Source organism: Hippocampus guttulatus, chromosome 20 (assembly GCF_054856545.1).
Source record: "Hippocampus guttulatus isolate MCC_2025c chromosome 20, RoL_Hgut_1.0, whole genome shotgun sequence".
NCBI classification, from domain to species: Eukaryota; Metazoa; Chordata; class Actinopteri; order Syngnathiformes; family Syngnathidae; genus Hippocampus; species Hippocampus guttulatus.
Genome location: NC_141280.1, coordinates 1,748,390 through 1,773,902, shown reverse-complemented (window position 1 = coordinate 1,773,902; position 25,513 = coordinate 1,748,390). Strand labels below are relative to the sequence as shown.

The 25,513-nt window shown below is 49.3% G+C and overlaps 2 protein-coding genes across 9 annotated transcripts in view; one reads left to right on the top strand and one right to left on the bottom strand.

Annotated features, from left to right (window-relative positions):
- cdc42bpab (CDC42 binding protein kinase alpha (DMPK-like) b) overlaps positions 1 to 12,420 on the top strand; it is a 49,031-nt gene extending 36,611 nt beyond the window's left edge. The window contains exons 20-44 of one of the 8 annotated variants that reach the window (XM_086099643.1): positions 304 to 409; positions 485 to 633; positions 735 to 826; positions 1,252 to 1,328; positions 1,574 to 1,621; positions 2,178 to 2,210; positions 2,736 to 2,855; positions 3,675 to 3,758; positions 3,884 to 3,989; positions 4,437 to 4,573; positions 4,654 to 4,793; positions 4,934 to 5,015; positions 5,183 to 5,402; positions 5,548 to 5,610; positions 5,711 to 5,964; positions 6,054 to 6,178; positions 6,273 to 6,487; positions 6,571 to 6,668; positions 7,423 to 7,507; positions 7,761 to 7,884; positions 8,079 to 8,196; positions 9,015 to 9,132; positions 9,208 to 9,365; positions 9,978 to 10,052; positions 10,399 to 12,420. In XM_086099643.1, the coding sequence (XP_085955769.1) occupies positions 304 to 409; positions 485 to 633; positions 735 to 826; positions 1,252 to 1,328; positions 1,574 to 1,621; positions 2,178 to 2,210; positions 2,736 to 2,855; positions 3,675 to 3,758; positions 3,884 to 3,989; positions 4,437 to 4,573; positions 4,654 to 4,793; positions 4,934 to 5,015; positions 5,183 to 5,402; positions 5,548 to 5,610; positions 5,711 to 5,964; positions 6,054 to 6,178; positions 6,273 to 6,487; positions 6,571 to 6,668; positions 7,423 to 7,507; positions 7,761 to 7,884; positions 8,079 to 8,196; positions 9,015 to 9,132; positions 9,208 to 9,365; positions 9,978 to 10,052; positions 10,399 to 10,530 (2,959 nt within the window). In that variant the 3' untranslated portion in view covers positions 10,531 to 12,420. Of the gene's footprint in view, positions 1 to 303; positions 634 to 734; positions 827 to 1,251; positions 1,329 to 1,573; positions 1,622 to 2,177; positions 2,211 to 2,735; positions 2,856 to 3,674; positions 3,759 to 3,883; positions 3,990 to 4,436; positions 4,574 to 4,653; positions 4,794 to 4,933; positions 5,016 to 5,182; positions 5,403 to 5,547; positions 5,611 to 5,710; positions 5,965 to 6,053; positions 6,179 to 6,272; positions 6,488 to 6,570; positions 6,669 to 7,422; positions 7,508 to 7,760; positions 7,885 to 8,078; positions 8,197 to 8,760; positions 8,987 to 9,014; positions 9,133 to 9,207; positions 9,366 to 9,977; positions 10,053 to 10,398 lie in introns of those variants that run through there. The other 7 variants (XM_086099642.1, XM_086099644.1, XM_086099646.1 and 4 more) reach the window with 7 other exon arrangements.
- Positions 12,421 to 12,753: 333 nt separating this feature from the next.
- fzd3a (frizzled class receptor 3a) lies at positions 12,754 to 24,014 on the bottom strand. The gene is made up of 9 exons (XM_086099651.1): positions 23,872 to 24,014; positions 22,649 to 23,112; positions 17,354 to 17,550; positions 16,048 to 16,510; positions 15,674 to 15,973; positions 15,337 to 15,588; positions 14,331 to 14,479; positions 13,735 to 13,989; positions 12,754 to 13,607 (listed from the first exon to the last, which is right to left on the bottom strand). The coding sequence occupies exons 2-9, from the start codon at positions 22,835 to 22,837 to the stop codon at positions 13,355 to 13,357; spliced, it is 2,058 nt and encodes a 685-aa protein (XP_085955777.1). The 5' UTR covers positions 22,838 to 23,112; positions 23,872 to 24,014; the 3' UTR covers positions 12,754 to 13,354.
- Between the last annotated feature and the right edge of the window lie 1,499 nt (positions 24,015 to 25,513).

The window sequence follows — 25,513 nt, the reverse complement described above, 5'->3', positions numbered from 1 at the left end:
TTCATTGCAAATCCGGTAGTTTTTATGGTCCTCCGGTGGATGTATTGTCATTGTTATGCTTTCTTGGTGTTCCCAGTGAGTTTTAGTCGACATGCCTAACTGAAAAATGGAAAAAAATATTACTTGAACAAAAGAGCTGTGCAATAACAAAGAACAGGGCTGCCGTCTGTGTTTTTACAAGCACGAACGGCAACTTGAGTTAAGTCATTTTGCAGTGAAGTCAGCTATTTTCGAGCTAAATTATGAAAAAATGTCTCTCTTTATTTTGCTTATCGCTTGGCTAATGAAACATGGTTTCCGCAGGGTGAGTGATGAGAAAGATGCACGCGGCTACCTGCAGGCTTTGGCCACAAAGATGACGGAAGAGCTGGAGGGCCTGAGAAATACCAGTCTGGGAGCAAGAGCGACGGTAAAGCACTCGCACTCAGTTGCCACATTGTCATATCATGTCCAATGGTTTTTACCCCCTTCTCTGGTGCGGCAGGACATGCCTTGGAAGATGCGTCGCTTTGCCAAGTTGGACATGTCAGCCCGCTTAGAGTTGCAGTCCGCCTTAGACGCTGAGATCAGGGCCAAACAGAGCATTCAGGATGAGCTGAATAAGGTCAAGGCGAACAACATCTCCACAGAATGGTATAGCCTTTTTTTTTTGTTTTGTTTTGTTTCCGTGAAGTATTTATCATTAGAAATACACAACTTGTGAAATGATGCCTGTCTTTCCACACTCTCACCAGTAAACTGCAGGACGTCGAGAGCAGAAATCAGGAGCTCCTGGCTGAGATCGACAGGCTGAAGAAAGAGACCGAGGAGCTGCGCTTACGTAGAGGTGCCCGTAGACGTCGTCACGCATTTGCTTCTTCGATGGCTACTAGGGCTATGAAAAAAAGAGCAACCTCACTTTGATGTCATGATGACAAAGGCATTGATCAATATGATGCAGATGATGATGTTTTCAGCTAAACAAGTAAATAAAACCCCAAAATAGATATGTTGCTATGAAGTGCAGTTAAAGCATATCCGCCCCAAGGGAGAAAAAACAAAACAAAAAAACTTTTTGCAGTCTCCCATTTGTTTTTGTGCCCGGAATTTAAGGCACACAACATTGATCAAAATGTATTGTTGGATCATATTCAAGCAGTCCTGTGACTCAACAGAACTCACCCTCTGCTAGTTTCCGAACCAACATGGCATTATTTGCTCTGTGTCTTTAGTTTCCGAACCAACATTGTGTTCTTTGCTGTGTGTCCCTAGGTGTCAAGCACCAGGATTCCCAGAATTCTTTCTTAGCTTTTCTCAATGCCCCCACCTCAACACTTGACCAGTTCGATGTGAGTGTTTGTCGGCTCACAAGTGGAACATAATTACAGCTTGCGACAATGCCCGTGACCGTTACTCAATGTTTGTTTAAGAATTCATTTTAAAATATCCAGTGGCGAGTCAACAATGGCCACCATTTCGTTCTTGTGTCTCATTTGCTTCATTTAGTTTTTTAACAGTCTTGCCTTTTTTTTTTTTTTAAAATCTCTTTGTATTGTTACATCGTTTGTCCTTGCTTTGTTCTTACATACATCAGGACTCTTATTCCTCTTCTTCATCTTCTTTAATTGAGTTTTGGGAAGACGTAAGTTTCCTTAGTTAGATGGAAGTTGTTTTTGTTTGTGTCGTCAGTGTAACCCTAACAAGTGAAAAGGGCGGTGTAGATGTGTATATAAATCCATGCTTGTTAGAAAGTGTATCTCGCAGTAGAAGAAATGCAACTCCACCCAGAAATCCTCGTAGTGATTGATGACATTTGCAGTACCGGTTCTAGTCGGTTCTCTATGTAAATGAGCTCTGTGAGTGGTCCCACTCTGACTTTCTGATTGCGGGGATTGGCTTGAACTGTACCACCGAGAGTTCACTGCATTTTTTTGACAAATGTCAACCGCCCCATTTTCCCGTCATAGATATTTTTAGCTGACTGTCATTATTCGCTGTGGCGCAAACTGACTTTCCCTGCTTTTCCCTTCACCGTCTGTGTATGTTCTCTTTCTGAACTGTTCCTCAGTCCAACCCCAGTGCACGAAAACAAAACGTTTAGATGTGTTTGCTTCTCACCGAGATGACCTTAAGTTTCTGACATTCACTCACTTCTATGTCTCTGCCACACACGCCGCGCCTCCCTTCTGCCGCTGAAGCGCTCGCCATCCGTTGGCCCAGCTAGCAGACGTGTAAGCACCATCACCGCACTGTGTGACCGCTCTCGTTAATTCGCCTGCGTAATTCATTCCATTTGTTGTGCCGTCTGTGTATGTTTGCTATCACCGTTGCATGGCAAAGGCGGGGGATGGGATGCTTTTTTTTTTTTTTTTGTGATGACTTGTGTGGTGTCAAAAGGCATGTTGGAGTTGTTGGATTTTCATGATATGGGCCTTTGTTTGCTTTGGCAATTGCAATGCAGTTAACAGGTGTATGGTGGCAATCAACATGGGCTTTCATTTTTTCCCCCCCTCTTGATAGATCATTGCAATATACATTGAAGGCGTTTATCACGTTTTTAAACAAAATCGTACTCATCGGTGACTGGAGTGACATTTTTGTTATTGCTGTTGTTTTTCTTTTCCTTTGGATGATCTTGACACCTTGACGTTTTACCCCAAAAATGTAGAGGGCACATTTTGGTGAACTTCTAGTGATCTGCAAGTTTTATATTTCTGTCATTCTACTTGATCATTTCATTGAATCCCTCTCAACAGGTGGACTCAATGGATAATTTCACAACGTCCAACACTCCATCCCGGGAAGATGACCAGAAGTCCCACCTCAGGTCCCGCTCACGTTCACCCTCAATGGCCAGCGATATGGAGCCCATCGAGGTGAGACGGCTCCTTATCCACTCGGCGTGAGCTATCGTGACTCTTCGTGCTCGTGTCAGCGGACACATATTCACAGCGACATATTTCATGATTACACGCAAGCGTGACTCGTTCGTTCTGTCACGTTGTGCATCGAATTCAAATGCGTCGACATGCTTGTCATACCATCTCAGTGTGGGAAAGTGTTCCGCTGACGCTGGCGACACTGTCTGACAGGTTTGCCCATGCCAGTTGTCATAAACACAATTATTGAGAAATGTAAGATACAACGCTTGAATATTTCTATGAAGAGGCTTTCACAACGTGACATCTTGCAAAATATTTGCCTGGTGTGAATTCGGTTGCGCTCGCGCTGCAGTGCATGATGCCCAATCCGGAATTTGTTTATTAAATCCCATCTTTTTATCTACTCATTCAAATTCTAAAAACAAATGTGACTTTGTATGTGAATGGTATGCGGACACATATACGCACAAAGCATGACGTTGAGTGACGCTCAACAAAAAACCCGTCATTTGGAACAGTCGCAAATATGCTCCCGTGTGGCTTTTGATGACATATACCAGTAGTTTGGATGTGTACGGATGAGTATTTGTTCATACTGCAGACACATCGGATGCATATTCAATTTATATCCACATACAAAAGAGGCCTGGGGTAGATTTGGAGAGAATCTGAATTATACGGTTCACGTTGCATGAAAAATTCTCATCCATATTGCATATGGACAAAAGAAATTGGAATTTGCCTGCATTTTGAACTTAGTCTTCAATAGCATCTCTCTAACTTTTCACATTGCTTTCTTTTGGTGCCCCTCAGTTGATAGATCATTCTCCTCGAGCAGTCCAGACCCCCACGATGCGCTCAGGAGGATATGGCAGTATCGGTCGCTCCTCCCCAAAGGTTAGCAATTTTTCTCGATGTTGGTTGCAGAATATATGATCAAGTTCAAAACTAGATTTCATCTCATCTTTCTCTACCTTGTTTTTTTTTTGTTGTTGTTGTTCCACCCCCCCCCCCCCCCCCAGCCAAAAGCACATCAATTTGTAGTCAAGTCATTCAGCACGCCCACAAAATGTAACCAGTGCACTTCCCTCATGGTGGGACTCATACGCCAAGGTTGCACCTGTGAAGGTAAGAGCGTTGCAAATTCAAGTTGCTAACTCGGCCAAAACCTCACCCACCACAATCGAGCTACATCTTATGAGATCCAACACAGGAACAGTGTTCTACTGCTGCATAGAGGAATCATTATATAGGCGGCAATACGAAGGCTCCGTTTTTAAGCCGTCGTGTAACAGTCGCATGGTTGTGTTTGTCATTTAGTTGAACTGCACTGCATCATGCTCAGATGTGGATCCGTGTCCGTCTCATGTGGTCACAGTGCATGACGCAGTGCGGTTCAACATAACTGAAAAGCAAGCAACATTCAGTGACGAAAATAAAGAACCCCAAATCTGACCCGGTACTACAAACTGCGTCGCGTGTGTTTAACAATGTCTGTAAATGAGCGCAACCGTGACGGGGTGTATTGGAAAGTCTCCAAATCTCTAACCCGATTACTGCTCTCTCCTCATCTAGTTTGCAACTTCTCCTGCCACGTAACATGTGCAGACAAGGCTCCAGCGGTATGTCCCGTCCCGCAGGATCAGACCAAAGGACCGCTTGGCATCGATCCTCAGAGGGGTATTGGTACGGCGTATGAAGGCCATGTGAGGGTAAGTGAGCTGGAAAATGACTATTTCTAGTCCAAGTTACTTGACGTCAAGATGACAATAAGATGCTTTGTGGGTAATAGGTGCCCAAACCAACCGGGGTAAAGAAGGGCTGGCAGAGGGCGATGGCAGTGGTGTGCGACTTCAAACTCTTTCTCTACGAGTTAGGCGAAGGAAAGACAACACAGCCGAGTGTCATTGTGAGCCAAGTCATAGACATGAGGTAAGAAAGTGCACCGCTGGCCAGGTACTACGACGCACCAGAAGCCGACGACTTGCAAACGATTCTGTCACAGTCGTAGGATTGCATTGCATGTGCTCCCGCAGGTTTGACCTTGTCTATCCTTGTTTTGTTTCATCCAGGGACGAAGAGTTTTCCGTCAGCTCTGTTCTGGCCTCCGACGTCATTCACGCGAGCCGCAAAGACATCCCCTGCATATTCAGAGTGGGTTTTTCTCACCTGTAGTCATCTGTTCACTGCTTATATTGCAACAAATTTGTCGTTTCCCTTTTTCACCGTGGGGATTTTGGCCGCAACCGTAAAAGAACAAAAGACTAGAGACGCCTTACTTATTTGCCCATGTTCACCAGACGTCACTGTCCTCTCGACAGGTAACGGCGTCTCAGCTCTCCCCCTCCAGCAACCACAAGCCATCCATCTTGATTCTAGCTGACAGTGACCAGGAGAGAAACAAGTGGGTGGGTCTTCTCAATGAGCTCCACCGCATCCTCAAGAAGAACAAGCTCAAGGAACGCTTCGTCTACGTCCCCAAGGAGGCCTACGACAGCACACTGCCGCTCATCAAGACGACACAGTCTGCTGCTATCATAGGTGAGAATTCAACACACAATGCTCGTGTTATTTGTCTCAGTGGCGTCGCTCCGCACACAGATCAATTCTGGCCCGGGATGGCCCCACGCTGGATTCATGGGCAAGACCAATGCTACAATTCCCAACAATTCTGCTTTTCCCTCAGATCACGAGCGTGTCGCCCTGGGCAACGAAGAAGGCCTCTTTGTCATCCACGTCACCAAAGATGGTGAGAGCCACTCCTTGTCAAACTATTTGACAAAATAGAATGTCAAAGAGTTTCCCGTGTCATTCCCGGTGACCCTTCTCACGCTGCATCCTTCCTTCAGAAATCATTCGGGTGGGCGACAATAAGAAGGTGCACCACATCGACCTGATCCCCCAAGAGCAGCTGCTGGCTGTCATCTCTGGAAGGAACCGCCACGTCCGACTCTTCCCCTCGCAGGCCCTGGATGGCCGCGAGATCGAGTCCTACAAGCTCGGCGAGACAAAGGGCTGTCAGACCATTGTCTCCGGGCCCGTCCGAAACGGCTCTCTCACATGTCTCTGTGTGGCCATGAAGAGGCAAATCATGTGTTACGAGGTTTGTAGCAACCATACACGACCCTCCTGGCTTTTTGGCGTCAGGTCATGCCAATTTTGTTTTTCCAATCTGTGCTCCTTCCACTTCAGGTGAACAAGAGCAAAGCCCGCCACCGTCGGCTGCGGGAGCTGCAGGCTCCAGGGCTTGTCCAATGGATGGGTCTGCTCAATGAGCGGCTATATGTGGGCTACCAGTCTGGCTTCACCCGCTACAGGTACTCGATCAGCTGTCCCTGTGAGCGTTTGGCCTCCTCATTTTTATGGATTGTGACTCAAAAAAAACAAACCCTCCTCTGATCGCCTCCACAGTGTCCACGGTGACGTGAATCCAGTTAGCCTGCTTCATTCCGAGGATCACACCCTGGCATTTATCCCTCACCAGAACCTGGATGCCCTTTGTGCCGTGGAGATCTCGAGCAAGGAATTGTTGCTGTGCTTCAGTGCCATCGGCGTGTACGTGGACTCTCAAGGTCGCAGGTCACGCCAGCAGGAGCTCATGTGGCCCGCTGTGCCAAACAGCGCCTGTAAGCTTTCTTAGAGTGAAACTGGACATCGATGTGGCCTTAACAGAAATGTGTAACCAATACCCTGTCCCTCCCCCTTTCAGGCTACAATGCCCCTTACCTGTCGGTGTACAGTGAGAATGCAGTTGATGTGTTTGATGTCAACACCATGGAGTGGATTCAGACCATCCCGCTGAAGAAGGTCTGTGGCTAACTCTTTAACTGTGTGAAGACCTGAAGCGACTGTGTTGGATTTGTGCCACATGGTTCAAGTGACACAAGTCCGTTTATTCTGCTCCTGTAGCACAATTCGCATATGCATCTTGGCACAATAAAGATGGAGAAAATATCATCTGATGAGAATCAGGCCTCTTCCGAATGTGAATATAAAGCTGATGTGGATCAGATATCTGCCAATGCAAATTGAAGCGTAAATGGACAAATTGGGCACATACCCATTTGGCAAACGAATAAACCAAATTTAAAAAAAAAAAATTGTCGTTGCACATTTAAACGACAGTAACAGCACAGACCATTTGATGTGGTCTAAATATGTTACATTCGAGGTGTGTCGGTTCATGAATTGGAAAAATACAGCAATTGCGGGCAGCACTCACTGCAGTAACCTTTGAAACAATGGAGTCAATTCAGGCTACCTGTGTCGTAAAAACGTTGTTGCTGCTCGATGCTGACACCCTTTTAGTTGTGCACCTACGGATGGTTTTAAGTGTTTAGTGTTGATGTAAATCAACTGATCACGGAATACGTTTGTCCGGTAAATTGGAAGCGGTACACTTGGACCTGCAGTGAAAGTTCAGCCTCTGTCTCCCTCTTGTGGACAACATTTGAAGTTGTACCCTCACGGAAATGGGGGTGGGGGGGGGGAGTGCTTGCCTGGGCTTGATCCAATGATTGAATGATGGCCCATCAACGGTTGTACATGTGTCTGAATACAGGTGCGACCTTTGAATGTCGACGGCTCCCTGAACCTGTTGGGCTTGGAAACAGTGCGGCTCATCTACTTTAGAAACAAAACAGCTGGTGAGTTGTCCTCTACGCAATTTGGCGATAAACGACCAACTATAATCCCCAAAACGACTTCTCTCCATAGCATTAGTCTCACACATTGAACGCTAACCGTTGACTGGGTGTCGTAACAGCCTTGTAAAAGCCCGCGTGCTCTTCTGCCACCAGATGTGTCTGTGGCAACGCTGATCAAGCTATCTTGCGTGTGTGAGAAGTGCTTTGTAGTCACCGATGTAAACATGCCCGTGGCTTTGTTGTGATCTTTCAGAGGGCGACGAGCTGGTCGTCCCGGAGACGTCAGACAACAGCAGGAAGCAGATGGTACGCAGCATGAACAATAAGAGACGCTTCTCCTTCAGGGTGCCAGAGGAAGAGCGACTTCAGCAGAGGAGGTACTTAAACACGCATGCTGAGGATGATAATTCTGTGCCCATTTTCTCTCACCGAGAGGTATTTCAATGACCACCATAATGTATTTATTTATAGGATGTGAATCACAAGTCTGCCTTATTGATTTGAAATTAGTTTTATGTTACCAACTCAACATTGAACGCCGCATGAGGTAAAAATGGTTTTGTGACTGCAGAGAGATGCTGCGGGATCCAGAGATGAGGAACAAGCTGATCTCCAACCCCACAAACTTCAACCACGTTGCCCACATGGGACCGGGGGACGGGATCCAGATTCTCAAAGACCTGCCCATGGTATTCAAGCACACCGCTGCAAACGCCCAATTGACATGCACAGCCACCGTCCACAATATCAAAGGATCATTCGTGTGATCGACCACTACACAGAACAGATTCGTGCAAGGTGGGAAAGCCTTTAAAAAACATTTTTAAAACTCCTACACATTGGTAGGTATGTTGCTTTAGCTTATATTTTGGACGCATCAGCACTTTATCAGGGTCTGGAAAAAGCTCCAAACAATCAGATAATGGGGACAAAAATTTGGGATGTCGTGGCGCAACCCGGGCGGGCACCACCACGAATCAAGCCTGCTATGAAGTGCTAACTGTCCGAACGCCAGGGCCATTGTCCACAGTTTAACTCAAAAGAGTTGCGATGCCAGAAACTGGATTGAACCAGGAAAAAAGGCCCGCGCTTCCAAAATGACACCTTCCGGCCTGACAGGAATTTGCGACTGCCCACCTGGACAAGCCAAATGCCTTATGGACAAAAGTATTTCTCATCAGACGAGCCAAAGATTGAGCTATTTAGCCACATGGGGTATGATGAGGACTCAAGGGGAGACTTCCAACCAACAGTACCGTCAAGCATGGTGGTGAAGGACGACCACGTACACAATTTCATCCTTCGGCAAACATCAGAGCTCCTTTTGGAATGGATAAAGCAAGCCTCTGGAACGGCCTTCCCAAAGCCCCGCCCTCGACACTTTCCAAAAAGAAACCTGTTCACGCATTCAAATTTCACAGGACCTTCATTTTCTTGGGGCATTTGTCGAGTTTCACAGGCTTTTGCCTGTGCCTCACCGCTTTTTCTGTGCGTGTGCTCAATTTAGAATGTCCGCATCCAAGAGAGCCGCGCGGGCTTCAGCGGTTCGGTCAGCATCCCTTCCATCACCAAGAACAGGGCCGAGCCGGGCCGCTCCATGAGTGCCAGCAGTGGACTGGGCATACGTGAGTGGGCCACGTCGCCGCCGCCGCCGCCTCCTCCTCGTGGCCCGAATTCCTTCTGACTTGATGTCGCCACAGGCTCGTCTTCCCAGAACGGCAGCGCCCTGCGCCGGGAGCTGTCGGGCGGGAGCTACAGCTCGAAGCGGCAAGCCATGACGTCGCCCTCGGAGAGCTCTCTGTCCTCGGGTGGAGGCGTGGACTGCGGGGAAGTTCCCCTCTCTCAGTTTGACCGAGAGGTCAGTGCCTAGCCCTTCATGTGGAACAAAGGTCAAGGGGGAAATAGTCCCGGATAGTCGACCCAACAACACGATTGTGTCTTTGCATGTGATCATAGTTGTTGCACCCCCCCCCCCCCCCCCCCCTCCCATCCGCCACAAACATCCCAGCGGGCGCTTGACCTCATCCTCCTCTTCCGACTTGCTGACTGGTGGGCACCCCGCAATGTCACATTTCTGCAGCAGCACCCACCTAAGCGGCTATTTCTGATCTTGACTGTTGCTGTTTCATCGGCCCGGTTCCAGCCTTACATGATTACTTCCTGTTCTGTGAAAGGAAAGTCTTGTCATGTCACGTCGCATGGCCGCGTAGCATTGAACAGGAAGCGCTGTCGTCGTTTGGTTATGGGTGACGTGTGCCACCCAACTAAACAAGCCCCCCCCCCCCCCCCCCCCCCATCCCGCCTCAATCAAACTCCGCGTCACCACCCTCATGGCCACTGAGCGCCGGAAGCCGCCCGATCCCATTTTGCCCCATTTCTCGCCTTTCGCGCACCTTCAACCCCCCCACCCCCACCCCACCCCAGCATGCTGTCTGTGGGTGCGGCCCTGAGTCTCAACTCTCCTCTGCAGTGGCAGGCGGTTTCGCCGTCGGAGAAGACCCCCGATCTGAAAAGGGCTTTAAGGACCTTGCTTAGTAAGATGAAGGTAATGTCAACGACTTAAATGGACCCGCGCCCTACAAGACGTGTGCGTGTCTGTGCGTGAGTGTGCGTGTGTGTTACATGCATACTGGCTCACATCCTCACTGTTATTGGATGTGTGTTCTCGTTGCCAAACGTACCCGCGCGCCACATTTGGACATTCTGGGGAAATTGTCGCAGTGTTCACCAAAGCGTTTCAGCTCGACACTTGGGTCACTTGGTCTCCTCCATGTCCTGCCATCACGCGTCATTGTGATGACCAATCCTGGATGTGCGCACACGGTCACCACGGCAACAGAAGGAATCTCAAAGTAAATCGAAATGCATTCTTTTCTTTTTTTCTTTTGCAGGACTCGGATTCCCCACGTCACTCGACGGCCTCCAACAGTTCCACCTTCAGCAGCCCCCCCAGTCCGGCCTCGCCTCACAAGACCAAGTCGCTGTCCTTGGAGAGCACTGACCGAATGGGCTGGGACACATGAGCCGACCCGGCCCGCACCCCCACCAGCCCGCCAGTCCAGTGACGGCACACGACTCCCCACCCAACCAATGCCAACACAACTTTACCTCCCTCGCGACCCCCCCACCCAACCCACCCGCCCCCTTTAACGGTTGTTTATTGGGGTAGAAGTGGCGTCTGAGTCAAATGCTGACACCCCCATCCCTGCCTCATTCAGATGCAAAGACAGGAAAAAAAAAAGATTTGTATTTGTACATAGGAGCTCTTTGGGTATTAGGGGACAATATTTTAATTTATTTATCAATATTAGACTAGAAGCCTTTGTTTTGCCGGCGGCCCCCAAAAACCCCCCCCTTGCGCCCTCCTCCCCAACCAAGCTGCAGACTTTGCTAACACTAAACTTCCCACTAAGTGCAGTCACTTTATAATCCGTTTTCCTTCCAAAATACAGCCGGCGACCTCATCGCTCATCCTCAAAGGGGTCCACTTGGCCCCCCCCGGCCCAACCACTACAATAATGTACATAGGTTCCAAGTAGAGAGTAATATATGATAAGGAAATACTATAGAGAACTACACGGGGAAATAATCCTATTATTTTTCCTATTTTATTCTCGAGTGATTTGGGGTTTTATTCATACGGAATTCATTTTAAAACTTTTGTTTTATCGATTGCGTTTCGATTTTCTTATTTTATGACGCCTTGTCCCCCTCCCATAAATATGGATTCGAATTTGAGCGAAAATCTGAATGAACACGTGGAGGCACCGCAGGGATGTGAATGCGGCAAAATGTTTATTAAAGTGTGCACGTGAGCTTTATTTGGTTACCCCAAAAAATGGGTGAGAAAAAAAAGAGGGCAACATCCAGACTTTCAGTCGAGCCATTGCTTGCGCTGAACGTTTGTTGGGATCGGCTGCTCATTCCCAATGAGAAAAGGAAGAAAAAAAAAAAGCAAAGAATGTCGACACTGTTGGGAGCTTTATGTTGAAAAGCTCGCAGCTCCTTTTGGCCTCCCACTCACAAGCCAATCTGCTTCCCATAGCGCCGACTGTTATTTTAGTTTGCTTCTTCTACTGGTGGATGCGAGGTGTCCTCACACATGACACTACCATGTGGCTATTCACTACACGACGCTGTGCTTCTAATGTGCTATTTTGTCACTTCGTAAGTGGTTGTCAGGGAAGCAAAAATACACGACGTGGTCATTCCTCTCCATTTTTTTTTTTTTGAAACACTACTACACTGTGTGCGTTTTTCTTTTGGTTGAGTTACTAACCAAGCCGATTTGATTCTGATTGAAAGCACCTCCTGAGCGCCCGGCACGTGGAATGTATTATCTCAGAGCGAGGAGGACCTTTTATTGGCCATTGTTGTACACTGTACAGGTGAAATAAAACGATCCAGACGACAAGAAAGACTAACTCAGGAAAAGGTTAGAAGCAATATGATGATTTTTATGGCAGGAGTGGATTAAAAAGAAAATGTTTTCGGGCTGCTGTGGAGAGAAAAACGTAAGGAAAAAAAATAAATTGCCTTTGCATTTCAGTGAGGTCTTATCTAAAATACCTTCTATATTTTGCTTTCATATCATAATACACTTTGGTTGTTTTTTTTTTTAGGATTGCTTTGTAATAATTTGTACAGTTTTGCATGTTATAGATGTAATCATTTGTTTTTTGGTTTGTTTTCTTTTGGATTTTCTTTTCTTTTTTTTTTTTTTTTTTTTTAACGGTTTGGGCGTTTTACTGAGGATAACCCACTACAGGTGATGTAGATTCTTTTTGCACAAAAATATTTAAGGTGTAAGGTCAAAACAAAATGTATGGAACTGGCTGCCACACTTCTGTGGACAACTCATATTAACCTGACTCCGATGTATTTCAATAAAGCGGAGGGCTGTTACAAATGCACCGTGTGTGTGTGTGTGTGTGTGTGTGCGCGCGCGCGCGCGTGGGTGTTTTTTAGCAAAACATGTTTGTTCTTTTCCATTGGAAAAAAAAATCAAAAACTCAAGAGAATTTTGTACATTTATGCAGTTTTGAACCACCAGGACAAATAATGCTCTGGTCAACACGGGTGGGCAAACTTTAGTGCTCAGGGGCCTATTTATTCTTATATTTGTAGATGGGTAAATATGGGAGGGGGTGGGGGGGGTCGTAAAATATGTGGTAGTTTTCAATAGTTTTATTTTAATAATTCAATTTTTTTATTGTAATCAATTCCATAAAGGTAAGTGACATATGTATAGTTTTTCAGTATTGTTTATTTTTTATTCATCAACCTTGAAAAAAGACTACATTTTGATGAGGGTCATTCCACAAGTGGAACTAATTCGATGTCCCACCCATCAAATTTTAAATGATCCACAAAATACTAACACATGGCAGTTTCTGTGTTATACTTGTACCTGAAACATCTTTTTTTTCCCCTATTTTGGAAGATACACATGGTTTAAGAATTATTTCCCAAGCACATTCACCGAGCATGAAAACATTCTGAACGGAGGGATTTCAGCAAGCCAACGTACCAGAATGTGCAGCCAGCGAGCAAATAGCTTTCAGTCCATCCTGCTGATAAACGCACACAAAAAAAAAGGCCAACGAGTGGACAAGGGCGAGCTAAAGACCGTCAGGACCTCCAAAAGGTGCAATAAAAGCATCCAAAAGGTAGCCAGTGAGTCTTTGGATTTCTGATCACGATTGGACATTGTGTTCAGACCAAAAATTATTTTCTAGTCCGTTCTTAATTTTGGCTAGTAGGTCTGGCACCTGGAAGGCGTTGCTCCGCACCCAAGCATAAAAAAAAAAAAAAAAAAGGATTGAGCACATTGTTAAGTAAAATGTCTCATGCTGCGTCTTCCTCCAGCACCCTGTGAATGCCGTTTGCGGGGAACCCCAGCGAAGCTTGGGGGACGCAGCTGAGGTCCCTGACGCTGCCGTGCCGCGAGTGGATGTCCAGCAAGTGAGCGGAACCGTGTCGTGACAGGCCGTCCAGCTGATCTGCGCTCGAGTGTCTCGTTCGGGAAGGATCGTCCAGCTGGGGCATGCTGCCGTAAGGGGCGCGGTCGTCGGCCGCTCGGAAGCCGGAGGCCGAGTATCTGACGGACGCCACGACGACGGCGATGACAGAAGACATGAAGAACAAGAGTACGGAAAGCCGTTAGAGTGCCGGCTGACAACGTGAAATAAACGCTCGGGCGAAGACCAGGTGGGCGAGGAGCTCACCCGCCATCTCGGGAGCGGCGCAGGCTGCCGTGGTAGCTGCTCAACTTGGAGCGGCCGCTGCGCAGCGAGCCCGCCCGGCTGGTGCTACCGCTGGGGGGCTCGTCCAGCATGGCTAAGTGGGTGGAGGAGGCGTGCGTGGACGTGCCCTGCGTGGACGTGCCGCGTGACTTCCTGGCGACGGGCTCCTGGGGGTCCCTCAGGAGCAATCGGGCGAAGTCGGGCTCCCGGGGGACCTGCCGGCTGTCAACCATGGCACTGAGGAGAGACGCGGGGCCCGGGGAGGGGAAGAGGGGGGAGGTGGGCAGGGACAGCGGGAAGGTGGACGGGTGGGGGGCAAGGTGGGAGAGGAAAGACGGGTGAGTGGACGAGTCGCTGGGAGACGGGCTGAACACTCTTGAGTTGGGGGGGGGCGGGGCAAGTGAGGACAAGGACCCGCTTTCACAATCAAGCTGCCTCAAAAAACACGTCAATTCAGAAGACTGACACGTCACAATCAAAGGTTCCGATTGAAATGAACTGCAATTCCATTCATCAGTTGGAGCCCCCTTAAATGTTGGTGCGCGTGTGCCAAGTGTCTCATTGCAGTGTCGTCGTACTCTTTGCGTCGCTTGCCGTGGAAGAAGCTGGCCCACTCGAAGCAGGTCTTCTTGCTGCCCACCCAGAACACAGACGGGATCCCCACGATCAGCATCATCGCGTACTTGATCAGGAAGAGGGACAGGTCAGGACGACTGCTCTGCCCCACCTGCACACAACACACACACACAATCATGGAAAAAAAAGGGGGGCGGGGTGGGGGTGAGGCATTGATCAAAAGTTAGATTATTTCACGTAACAATACATTCAGATTGATTTCAGTGTATGACTATTCAATTCAAAATAAGGCTGCTTTTAATCGAATGATTCAAACCATTATCATTCTAATTATTCAATTTGAATTGTCATTTTGTCCCTCGCACCCAAATTAGGAGCAAACGAGGCCGAGAGGCCAAAGTTTCAGCAGGTGCCGCATTGAGCCCAAAGCACCTCCCAACTGCTTCATACATCGTATTTCAAAATGTGCGTGTGTGCGCGTGTGTGTGTGTGTGTGTGTCATCACGCAGGCCAACTGATGTCTTAGCCTGGGGGCAAGTTTAGATAAAAGATAAATATAGAAAGGCGCTGAGAGTCCGAGAAGTCAACCGTGCAGATGTGCGTCATTTCATAAAGACGACGAAGTGGGGGTTGGGCGTGTGCAACTGCAACGATGCGAGCTGACTTGAACCCAACAACCCCCCCCCCCCCCCCCACCCGCCCACTACACAAGCAAACACACTGGATTACAGTGCTGCTCTTTTGAACTAAATTCCCAGATTACACATCAGATTACAGTCGAGTCCACCATCTTGCCGCATCTCGCTTGTGAGCTACAGTTCTCACTCTTCGTCCCTTTTTTTCACATTTTATGTTCCAGCTTCATTCCAAAAGAGAATAGTGTTTGCAAATGTTGTCGCTGCCGAAGAGGAATGAATATCACAATACATTTCTTATTGTCATTTATCCCCCACCCCCACTTCCCAAAAGAAATTCACTTGTAAAGTGTTGTCAGTGTTGTGGTGTCACCTGGTAGGGGCAGGGAATGTGGTAGTGGCGACACTTCTCCCGGACCCACGTCGTCTCCCAGACGCTCCTGTGGCTGTTCTCGTAGAGGTAGCAGGCCAGAACGCTCAGCAGAGGCACCAGGTAGAGCACGGAGAACACGCCGATGCGAATCATGAACTTGACCAGTTTCTCCCGGTTCTCCTTCTCCAGGGGGATCTCCACGCGGACGCGGTTGAGAGCCGCGATCCCGGCGAGCAGGAGCGCCACGCCCACCTGCCGGAATAGGGACGAGGCGGGCGAGAATGGGTCCTGGTCAGTCGGCCGCCGGCGCGGCGACGTCGGCCCGTCGTTTGCTCACCACCACGTCCACCCCCAGCGGAGCCAGCAAGAACCAGCGCAGCGCCGGCAGGTCGTAGAGGCCCACGAAGCAAACGCCGCCGACGCCGTCTCCCTCGATCTTGTTCATGGCGAGCAGGCTGACGGTGAGCGCGCCGGGGACGCCCCAGGCGCAGGCGTGGAAGAGGAGGGCCTTCTTCTCGATGGCCTCGCTGCCCCACTTGGGAACGGCGGCCAGGAACCACGTGACGGTGAGGATGACCCACCAGACGCTGCCCGCCACCGTGAAGAAATACAGCACCATAAAGAGGAGCGTGCAGGCCTGAAACGGAGCGGCAACGACGTCGGGGAAAGATGACCAGAAAGTTTGTCGGGAACGCGGCGGTGCCGCCTCACCTTATTGTGGGAGCCTTGAGTCACCGTCGAGGCCCGAAACCTCCCCGGAACGGCGGCGTTACACGCCACCCGGTCCTCCAACAGGAAACCGAGGAAGAACACCAGCGACACCATCATGTAACACACCGCGTAGAAGATGATGGGCCGCTCCGGGTAGCGGAAGCGCGACACGTCGATGAGGAAAGTCAGGAAGGTGAAGACGGTGGCGGAGAGGCACACGATGGACACCACGCCGATGAAGTAGCGTGCGAAGGTCAGTTCCTCGCGAGTGAAGTACATGTTGGGACAAGGGGGCGAGCAGTCGCGGACCCCCATGAAGGTGTAGCCCAGCTCCGGGTCGATTTTCAGCTCTCGGGGGCACCAGAATCCGTAGTCTCGCTGAACGGGAACGGTGGGCTCGGTCGCGTCTGCGCTGGAGAGGAGGTCGACGGGGCGGGGGTAGGGCTCGTCGCAGTCCGGAAACCTGACGGGTGACAGGATGACGTAGCCAATGAAAAGTCTTCCGCTCGCTGAGCACTCAAACGCGACCGCGATTTCCACAATCGTACGCGCATCCACCTGCATTCCTTTTTCGATACGCAAATGCGTCTCTTTAGCGTGAGCAAAACACAAATTGTTCATTGTTGCTTGGTTTATCGAAAAAAAAAAAAAAAAACTCGCCCCAAGTTTGCCCTTTTTCAGCATAAACATCGCAACGTGATGTACGACGTTGCGGTTTCCCCTTTTTAGCTCGCAATCAAATCGCTGCTGTTTCCTTTGGAGCAGAGGTGGGCAAACTACGGCCCGCGGGCCAAATCCGGCCCGTTGTTTTTTTTAATCCGGCCCGCCGAAGGTTGGTACACAATTAAGGTTCGATGTCAACGACTGCATTCATTTCATTTGGACTTGTAATGACAGGCATTTCAACGCCAGGTGGCACAGTTACTTGAAGTTGCAGAGCATAGGGAGGAAGGGGGAGACGATACGGAAGCCCGCAGTAGCGCCAAGTCAAGCAAATCCCGTTCGATACGACAGAATAATGTACTCTTAAAGTCTGAAAAACGTGCCAAAAAATGCAAAATACTGCTTTTTAAATAAAGAAATCCAATTAATATTACGTCGAATTTAGTTCACCCTTTTGATCCGGCCCTCCATAATGTTTTCTGATTCTCATGTGGCCCTATGCAAAAAATAATTGCCCACCCCTGCTTTGGAGTAAGCGGTGCGCTTCGTTCAATTTGTCGACGGTCTCGCCGGTCCTCCGTCTTCTCACGCCGTCTCGCCCCCGACCAAACGGCTCTTAAACCGCAGGCGGTCGGGCACCAACCTGTTGCAGTCCATCTCTTCGGGCCAGCCGACGCCAAACATGTCCATGAGTTTGTAGCAGTCGCTTTTGGCCCGCAAACACAGCCGGCGGCAGGGCGGCGTCACGCGGCCGTACTCGCTGCAGACGGGCGCGTACAGAGCGCACAGAAACATCCTGAGCTCGGGGGAGCACTGCAAGTTGACCATGGGGTGGAAAGGCTGCAGGAGGATGGAGGGGGGAGGGAGGGGCGGGGGTACAAAAGACACAGGAAGTGTGTTGTTAAGTGTTGATGTGGCTCTGAAATGTGGGCCAAAGAGGCACAAAGGAAGCAACGGAGCATGTCGTCTGACGGTTGAACTTGATGAGTGTGTAAAAACAACACTGGCCCTGTCTCAAGAATCCGCTATACCCCCCCCCACCCCTCCCGCGCCCATCTTCACACACGCACGATTGCGCACACGTCCCGCTGCTGACAGGGCCTTTGTGTATCTCGGAGGACCGACTGCTGCGACCGACTGCCACAATGAGGCACTCTGCGACCGCGCAAGTACAGTCGTGTTGTTGAATTGCGCTTGCTCGCTCATCATCATAAATGAGGACGCTGACATCGGGACGGGCAGAACGAGCATCAGTCGGCGAATTTGCTTGACGTGTGGAAGCGGTTGTCCGTGAATGGATTTCGTCCCAAGTAGTAGTAAATATCGACTGCATCCGTTGGGAAGTCTGTTTCTGTCCTCATTACGCTCGGGAAGTATCAAGTCGGAGCGCGGTCTGCCGCCCACATGTGTTGGATGCATTTATGTAAAAGGCTTAGAATGCACAAAGCGCTCGCTCCCGTCACGTTGACGAAAAGTCACCCGGTAAAGCCGCTTTGGTCATTTCACCTCACGAACGCAACAAGATGAAGTCATTCTATCGCGATGGCGATGCCGGCTCACGACTCGACAGTTGTCACGGCAAAAAAAAAAAAAAAAAAAAAAAAAAAAAAATGCATGTTGATCTTTGGGACAGTTTTGATGAGCGCAGGCGAGTGACGCGGTTCATATCGGAATTGAAATTCCTCCGCAGCGCTCGAACGCACAAAAGGCGCCAAGACGGGATGACGCGCGTGCATCGAAAGAGCTTGCGTTGTATTCTTCTTCCTATTCACCTTCTTTGTCTATTTTTAAGCCCCCTTCGCGATTCCGAGTTGCTCTCCCACCGCTACCCCCTCCTCCACATCTTCACGACGCCGACAGCCATTTTATGAAAAGAATCAACAGCAGCCACCATGCGGGCTGGCGGGAGGCGGCCCCGCGTCGTGGATGAGACATCTGGCCTATAGGGCTCCAAGGGAGGTTAAGGGTGGGGGTGGGGGGGGGGTTGCCGTGGGGATTGAATGTTAATGGCTACACGGGTAACAGCTGGCCAACCACTGGTCCAATTATCAAAGCAAGTAAGGAGCAATCGCGTGTCAACTTGCACAGGTGATGGCAAAATCGTTTCATTCCCGCAGGCGACTCGCATTTGGTAAACAATTCGTTTGTGTCATTTATTCGTGAGGAGAGTTGAAACTCCATTGAAGCAAGTGAACTAAAAATGACAATTTTTTTTTTAATCTTCATTTATAATAATTAGAAATGTAGAGGAAAAACAAAACAAAAAACGTTTTTTACCATAGAGCCTTTCACCTAATTGAAAGACAATCAGTCCTTTCTTGCATAATCCAGATCACAGATGGACAGACAGACAACAGCGAGAGAAACGAGCCCAAGTCTGAGTCTTTTGGGCCAAGATCGAAATTGTGATTTCAAATTCTCAACCTTTTGGTGGATGAAAATATTGTGCAATGATTTAGTTTGTCTGTTTTTTTTTTGTTGTTTTTGTTTTAATTGAAGTGAAACTAGACTTGTGCGGACTGAAAAGAAACGTCTTTGACCTTCCATTCACCCCTGAGCACTCGACTGATTACGCAGCGTATTTGAATATGATTAAGATCAGAGTGGAATCAATTATTAATACCGCCTAATCTGATGAAGTGCATTCAAATGCAGTAGCGTATGTCTTCGTGAATGCTCAAGCAATTTGTTTTTGAACGAAAGCACCGCTGACTGATGGTCGTGGCGGCTTGGCCTGATTTGAGCTATTACCAAAGGGGGGGGGGGGTGGCAGTCATTTCTCTTCCCGTCAATGCCCCCCCCCCCCCCCCCCATCACCCCGTTGTCCCTCCTCTGCTGCCATTCCATTCTTCAAATTTCAAACTTTGGCGTCATGGTAACGATTGATGCATCACTAAGGCAGGTGGGGGCGGGGGTAAAGCAAGGTTCGAGGAGGTCAGGGTGCGGGCCGGAGGGGACCGCCTCCCGGGAGGCAAGAAAGCCTCCGCTCCCTTTGTTAATAAGCACAATCGGGACCGTTTCCCAGGCAACGGGTGAGCCCCGCGTAGGGGGAGGGGACGGACAAAAGAGACCGACGGGGGAGGAGGGAGGGCAAATGCGAGTTGAGAGAGCAGAGCGATGGGTCCACCGAGTCGGTCTTGTCATTCACCGCCAAGAAAGTGTTTCAAAACGTGGCCTCGCCGTGTAAAGCGGCGCCTCGCTCGCACGCTCGATGAGCTTCTCATTCAGTCGGCAGCCAATAAAGAGCCTGTTGGACATTAAATAAAACAAGGGGGTCTTTTTAAGCCGAGGTCACGCCGGGTTGGATTTACCAGACGGCGTTGTGTCCTTTTTCAGATGCGGGGGGGGGGGGGGGGGGGGGATACGTCTTTACTAGCCAGGCGCCGCACGGGTGGAGCATCTGTTCAAAGCGATCCCTTCCCGGCAACACTTGTAACATGACGCGGGGTCTGGCCGGGTGTGCTGGAAACCCGAGCGGGGCAGCTTCGCTCAAGCCTCGGCAAGGACAAGAAGCGGTTGAAAAACGGGGGCCTGGCCTTTGTGTCACTGCGCACTCATTTGTGGAGTGCGCAAGCACAAAACAAGTCGGCATACAAAAGGCGTAATCGGCGCTTCCCGGAAACGAGGCTCAGCTTGGGCTTCAACGTCAACAACGCATGCGGACATTGCCGACACCAATTGGCCCCCTTCGCACGTCCGCCGAAGGCCGGGAAGACCCCCACAAATTCCCCGTAGTTGCGCCGATGTTCACACGTGAGGCTCAAAATCATTCCCCGCGATGAAAGAAAACGACGGCCGAAGTGCAAACGCTCATTTCAACCGCGCAGGGTGCGTAGAGCCCCCCCAAAGAGGGCCGAGTCCAAGCAGGAAGAGGAAAGCGGCCAAAATAAAGACGGAATATGCTCACAGAGCAGGCCGGGAAAGGGCATTGTTACAGTAAGAGCATCTGTTCTGCATGTCCAGGACGCTCAGCTGTGACGAAGCCACGCCGGTCCTCATGCATCCTTCTCCCGAAAAAAGAGATTTAACCCCCTTTTCTTTTCTCTTTTTTTCAACATGCCAGTCAAATCCGCCACGCCGCCGCTTATCTTGGGAGACGGCATCATTGTGGCCCAGAAATAACCCTTTCCCAGCCCCGGGGGCCCGCTGGCCCACTTTGGCTGTGGAGGTCAATCGCCGGTCAACGGTGACGGGCTCCGGCGAAAAGGAATCCCCAAAAACAGAAAACGGCGACAGATAGAGGAACGAGTCCGGTGCCATCCCTGACCAATTCGAAAATCAATCTCTTCATCTGAAGGAGCACATGATTGTAACCTGGAATATATTAAATTGACAGTCCCTTGAAATGGACCAGCGCCACAACAGTTTCAGGGGTTGACACAAAAGCCGCAAGAACGCCAGGCGTTGGTTGGTTCCAGTCCAACCGCCGCTTTCTCTGCGGCGCGCGGCATTCATGGGCATTGTCTCGGCTATCCGAGGAACTTCCCTCCTTTGCAAATCATCCGTCAATTCTCATTTGCCTGCCCTGAACATCTTAAAGGCTTTGAATTCTCCCAGGAACTGGATCTGGGGCCAAACAGGGCAACAGTCCTCACGATTTGGAACCCGTTTGGTCTCCGTGTAATAATCCCCCCCCCCCCCCCCCCCCCCGCCTCCAAACGCATTTCTGGCTTCTAACAGAGACTTAATTGTGGATCCGTGACCAATCAAAGTGAACACCGTCAAAGCCAGACGCCTTCTCGTTGTACCACCGCACACATGCGATCGGTACTGAAACAACAAACACTTGTTAAAAAATATCGTAGGCCGCAAAAAAAAAAAACAAACATAGGGAATACGTTGGGGCGGGGGGGGGGGGGGGTTGCCGTGCATTTAGATGATTTAGAGGGTTCTCCTCGTTTCCAGTGGCGAACGCAAATATGAGCGCGGCGTGCGACACGGCGCCCGGTTACATAACGTCGGATTTGACTTCCCGCTCCCCGCTTGGGCGAAGCGGCCAAAGCGAGGTGGAGCCGGCACAGGTGGCCGACGGAGCGCTACGCTACAACGCCGCGGCCGCGGTGCTCCGGGGGGGCGGGGTCAAGGGCCGACGTTGGGAAAGGGAGGCCGAAGGGGGTCGCGATGCGCCCGAAGAGATCAACCGAAATAAACGGTTCTGTCGTCGTTCGGGGTCACGAGTTGCTCAAAAGATCGGAGCAGGCGGCAGGGATCGGCCGCCGCCATCTGAAATATGGGATTTAGTTCATATGAGGGAATGCATCTGCTCCTTGATTGTGGTACGGCTGTGAAATGTAGGGATTATCCCGAGGAGAGAGAAAACAACAAATTGTGGATTATCATCTTTAATCCGTTGATGGAAACAAATTGAAAGCAAGCGCGCCCGCTGGCGTTCGCGCCGCAGTCAAACGGAGCAGACGGCTTCAAACGTGGAGTTCAAAAATGTCGCCGGAGTGCCTTTCGGATGGCGAAAAAACAACGCTGCCGACTATTTTAGGACAAACGCGCCCGTGTGATTCACTGCCGTTTAATAATGCACTCTTCTTGCTTTCCCGCGGCGCGAATATGAAGGATTCGTTTTCTTCTTCATGTTTTGGGAATGCACTCCAGGCTCCGGAAGAAAGTAGGCGAGCACTTTGAGAGCGGCTTGCCTACTATCGGCAAGATAGTGATTAAAAAAAACAAAACAAACAAACCCTAATTTCGCAGTGAAAATGATGAACTTTAGACATATGAAAGTTATCTGTGCGTCATTGATTTTTATCAATTACAATTGGAGGGCTGCATGCTTGAATTTTGTCCTTAATAGCGATTCAGCATTCGGACAAATTGTTCCACAATGTCATTTTCAAATGCTGATTATTATTATTTTTTTCCCCCTTCCTTGATCTGCCCTTTTGGTGAAAACGACTTTCTTTGGCGTGTCGGCGCTGCAGCGTACCTCCATGGCCAGAGCGGCCGTTTGCTGATCGTAGTGGTTGAGCGCGTTGGGCATGAAGGTGGCGTTGTAGGGAAGCTCCTGGCACATCCGCAGCGTGATGGGCTCGCAGGTAAACAGGCTGTGGCTCCCCATGGGAATGGCGACGCACGCCGTCAACATGGACACCCACGGCACCCATAGGAGACCCATGACCGCTCGGCCGCAGGGGTCGCGGAGAAGCTCAGGCGACACCCGAGGAAGAGGCGGCGATCTCGGGACCGTCCGTTGAAACGATCCCTTCGCTCCAGATCACCAGAAGTCGGCGAGCGTCCGGCGGCGCGGTCGGCCGTGATTCAAGCCCTCCGCGTCCATTGCGGGTGAGTCACAGCGACGGCGTCGGCTCAGAGATGCTGCGGTCCTTTAAGATGCCGCGCTTTGACCAAATGACTCGTGTGACTCTGCGTCCTCCAGCTGGCATGGACGCTCTGGAAAAAGATCAGTGATGACTGACAATGTTCAAGCTTATCTGGGGGGGAAAAAAACACGCAATAAGCGACATCGTGATTTTATTCCCACATTGGACTCGAAATACATCGTAACAGCCAGAAGGGTGGTTAAAACGCAGTGTTCATCATATTTCAATCTCGTACATTGTTGGTTTCATTCAGGGCGGTTTTCGACATCTGTAACGAATGACCATCTGATTCTGATATGACCTGACAATTGAATACATTTTTCGTACGATGTCATTTATTGCATGTTAGCTATGTGACTGTACTCACACACAGATAGCACATTTACAGCTTTACGTTTATGCGCCTAAATACTCCTTTTGTACAAAAAAGAAAAGAAAAAAAGAATAGAAACGTTTAAAAGGCAACATGCATTGTTACCCACTAAAAACCACCTGACCTGCCTGTGCAGCAATAAGGTTATCGGATTTAAAAATGATGACGTGAGGGCGTTTACGAACAAGTTCGTCGTCACGCTTCTCGTCCGCAATTCGCGTCATCTAACAGATAACTCAGACAAATTTATCAATCCAATCCGTGATGCAAATGATCCCAGATTTTTTTTTCTGTAATCCGAGAGTCACCACGGTGAACCTTTTGCAGCCACCTCCACACCGGTGGTGTGTATTAATTGAAAGTAATTTCGCCGCAATAAACCATCGCGGGCCACGGGCAGGAGTGGACGCGAGAAACCGCGCAGATGCACGCAACATTGAAATGGTTCAAGCTTACCGGGCAACTGGAATGAAAATTCACGTGGAACGACCTCGTCGCTCCTCGAGTCGGCAACAATGTGCCGAGGCCCCCTAACCCGCACCCTCCTGTCCTACTGTCCTCCCCCCACCCCGCGACTGTCCTCACCCACACCGCCGTCTTCCCCCTCCTCCTCCTCCTTTGTGGTTCCTGCCTAGCATCAAGCGAAGATGAATACCGACATAACTTCCGGTTATTACTGAGAAATTAAAAGCATTGGCGGAATACCGGGATGCATTTTGAAGTTCGGGAGCAATTTACTGTCAACTTTCAGATTTGATAATAGATATATTAAATCAAGCAAAATATAATATAAATGAAAACATAACGTGAAAAATACTTTCAAAATCACACATTGGCCAGATTACTTTGATAGAAGGTGGGCAGCGTTTCCGCTTAGCTACAGTGTCTCTGCTGACTTGACACAGCCGCGTCTTTCTTCCCAGCAGGTTGGATGTCTTTTTGGCGTGCGCCCACTCAATGTGACATGAGGGAAAAAAACCTTTTGCATTCCATTGCAAAGATTGTGAGAAAAAACTTTTTTTTTTTTTTTTGCCAGGGGTCTCTCTTTTTTTTATGCGCTTCATGTACTTTCGGGTCATCCTCCGGGTAACTGAAAACAACAAACATGGAGCCTTTTCACCCGTTGGCGAGTTTAATGTCATTTTACTTTGAAATTGGCTTGAAATACAAAGACATGAAATCTGTTTTTGAATATAGATACAGTTTCCAAGTCCTCCTCCGTGATTCTCTCCTTCCCACAAGTGGTGTCGTCTTCTTCTTTCTTCTGTCACTTCGACACTCCGTAGCAGGATGTAACAGAGAATCCGGTATTTTTTCAAAGTAAAACATCTTTCAGATTCCGAAATAAATTCCTTAAAATATTATCCATCCAGCCCAAAAAAATAGATGGATGGATTCTGTAGTATTCACTTTGACCACACGGGGCACTACAATACAAACACAAAATTATACATGAGTTAACCCTTTCACTGCCAGCCCTCCCAGGTACTATGGGTTATTGTTTTATTATATTTGATTGTCTGCATTTATTATTTCTGTACATTAATTATGCATCTAGTTCAATACTCTCAAACAATAATAACGAGTAATCAACGATTACGCTTTTTTTCCCCCCCAGATGTCAGCCATGCAAATGAGTTACTCGTGATGCAAAGTCATCAGCGCTGTTGCTTGGCCTTGGATGGCTGAAAACGTGGCTCTTTGGCGCCGTCTTGAGGACTTGTTCAATAGTGACACGGCGAGGAAATCCACGAGTGTTTCGCGGGGCGCTCTTTCCATCTCCGACACCGTCACCGTCACCTATCCGACTCCGACAGTGTCCTCCGCACTTTTTCTCCGTCTCATTCTCTTTCAAAACCACCATGGGAGGAAGATTGTCGCTTTTCACGAAACGAGCTGTGGAGAAATCACGCGAAAGTGCATCCAGTCTTTGTTCGGATCTCTTTTTAAATATTAACAAGTTGACATGTCATCTCTGACAGCAGGGAGAGAACGATTTACCGCCTCCCCGAGAGGAACGCGTGAGGTAAGTCCTATTTTCTGACGAAACAAATTATTTGATGCCTTTCCCTCCGCTGAAATAATATAGCTTGGTTTG

Excerpts from the sequence above, each read along its gene's own strand:
- fzd3a (XM_086099651.1), bottom strand. The coding sequence starts at position 22,837 with ATGGGTCTCCTATGGGTGCCGTGGGTGTCCATGTTGACGGCGTGCGTC. Across the intron at positions 16,511-17,353 it reads GAAGAGATGGACTGCAACAG|GTTTCCGGACTGCGACGAGC; the intron begins GTTGGTGCCCGA and ends GTCACCCGTCAG. Across the intron at positions 13,990-14,330 it reads CACGGCAAGCGACGCAAAGA|TGCCATGGTTGACAGCCGGC; the intron begins GTACGACGACAC and ends GTCTCTCCTCAG.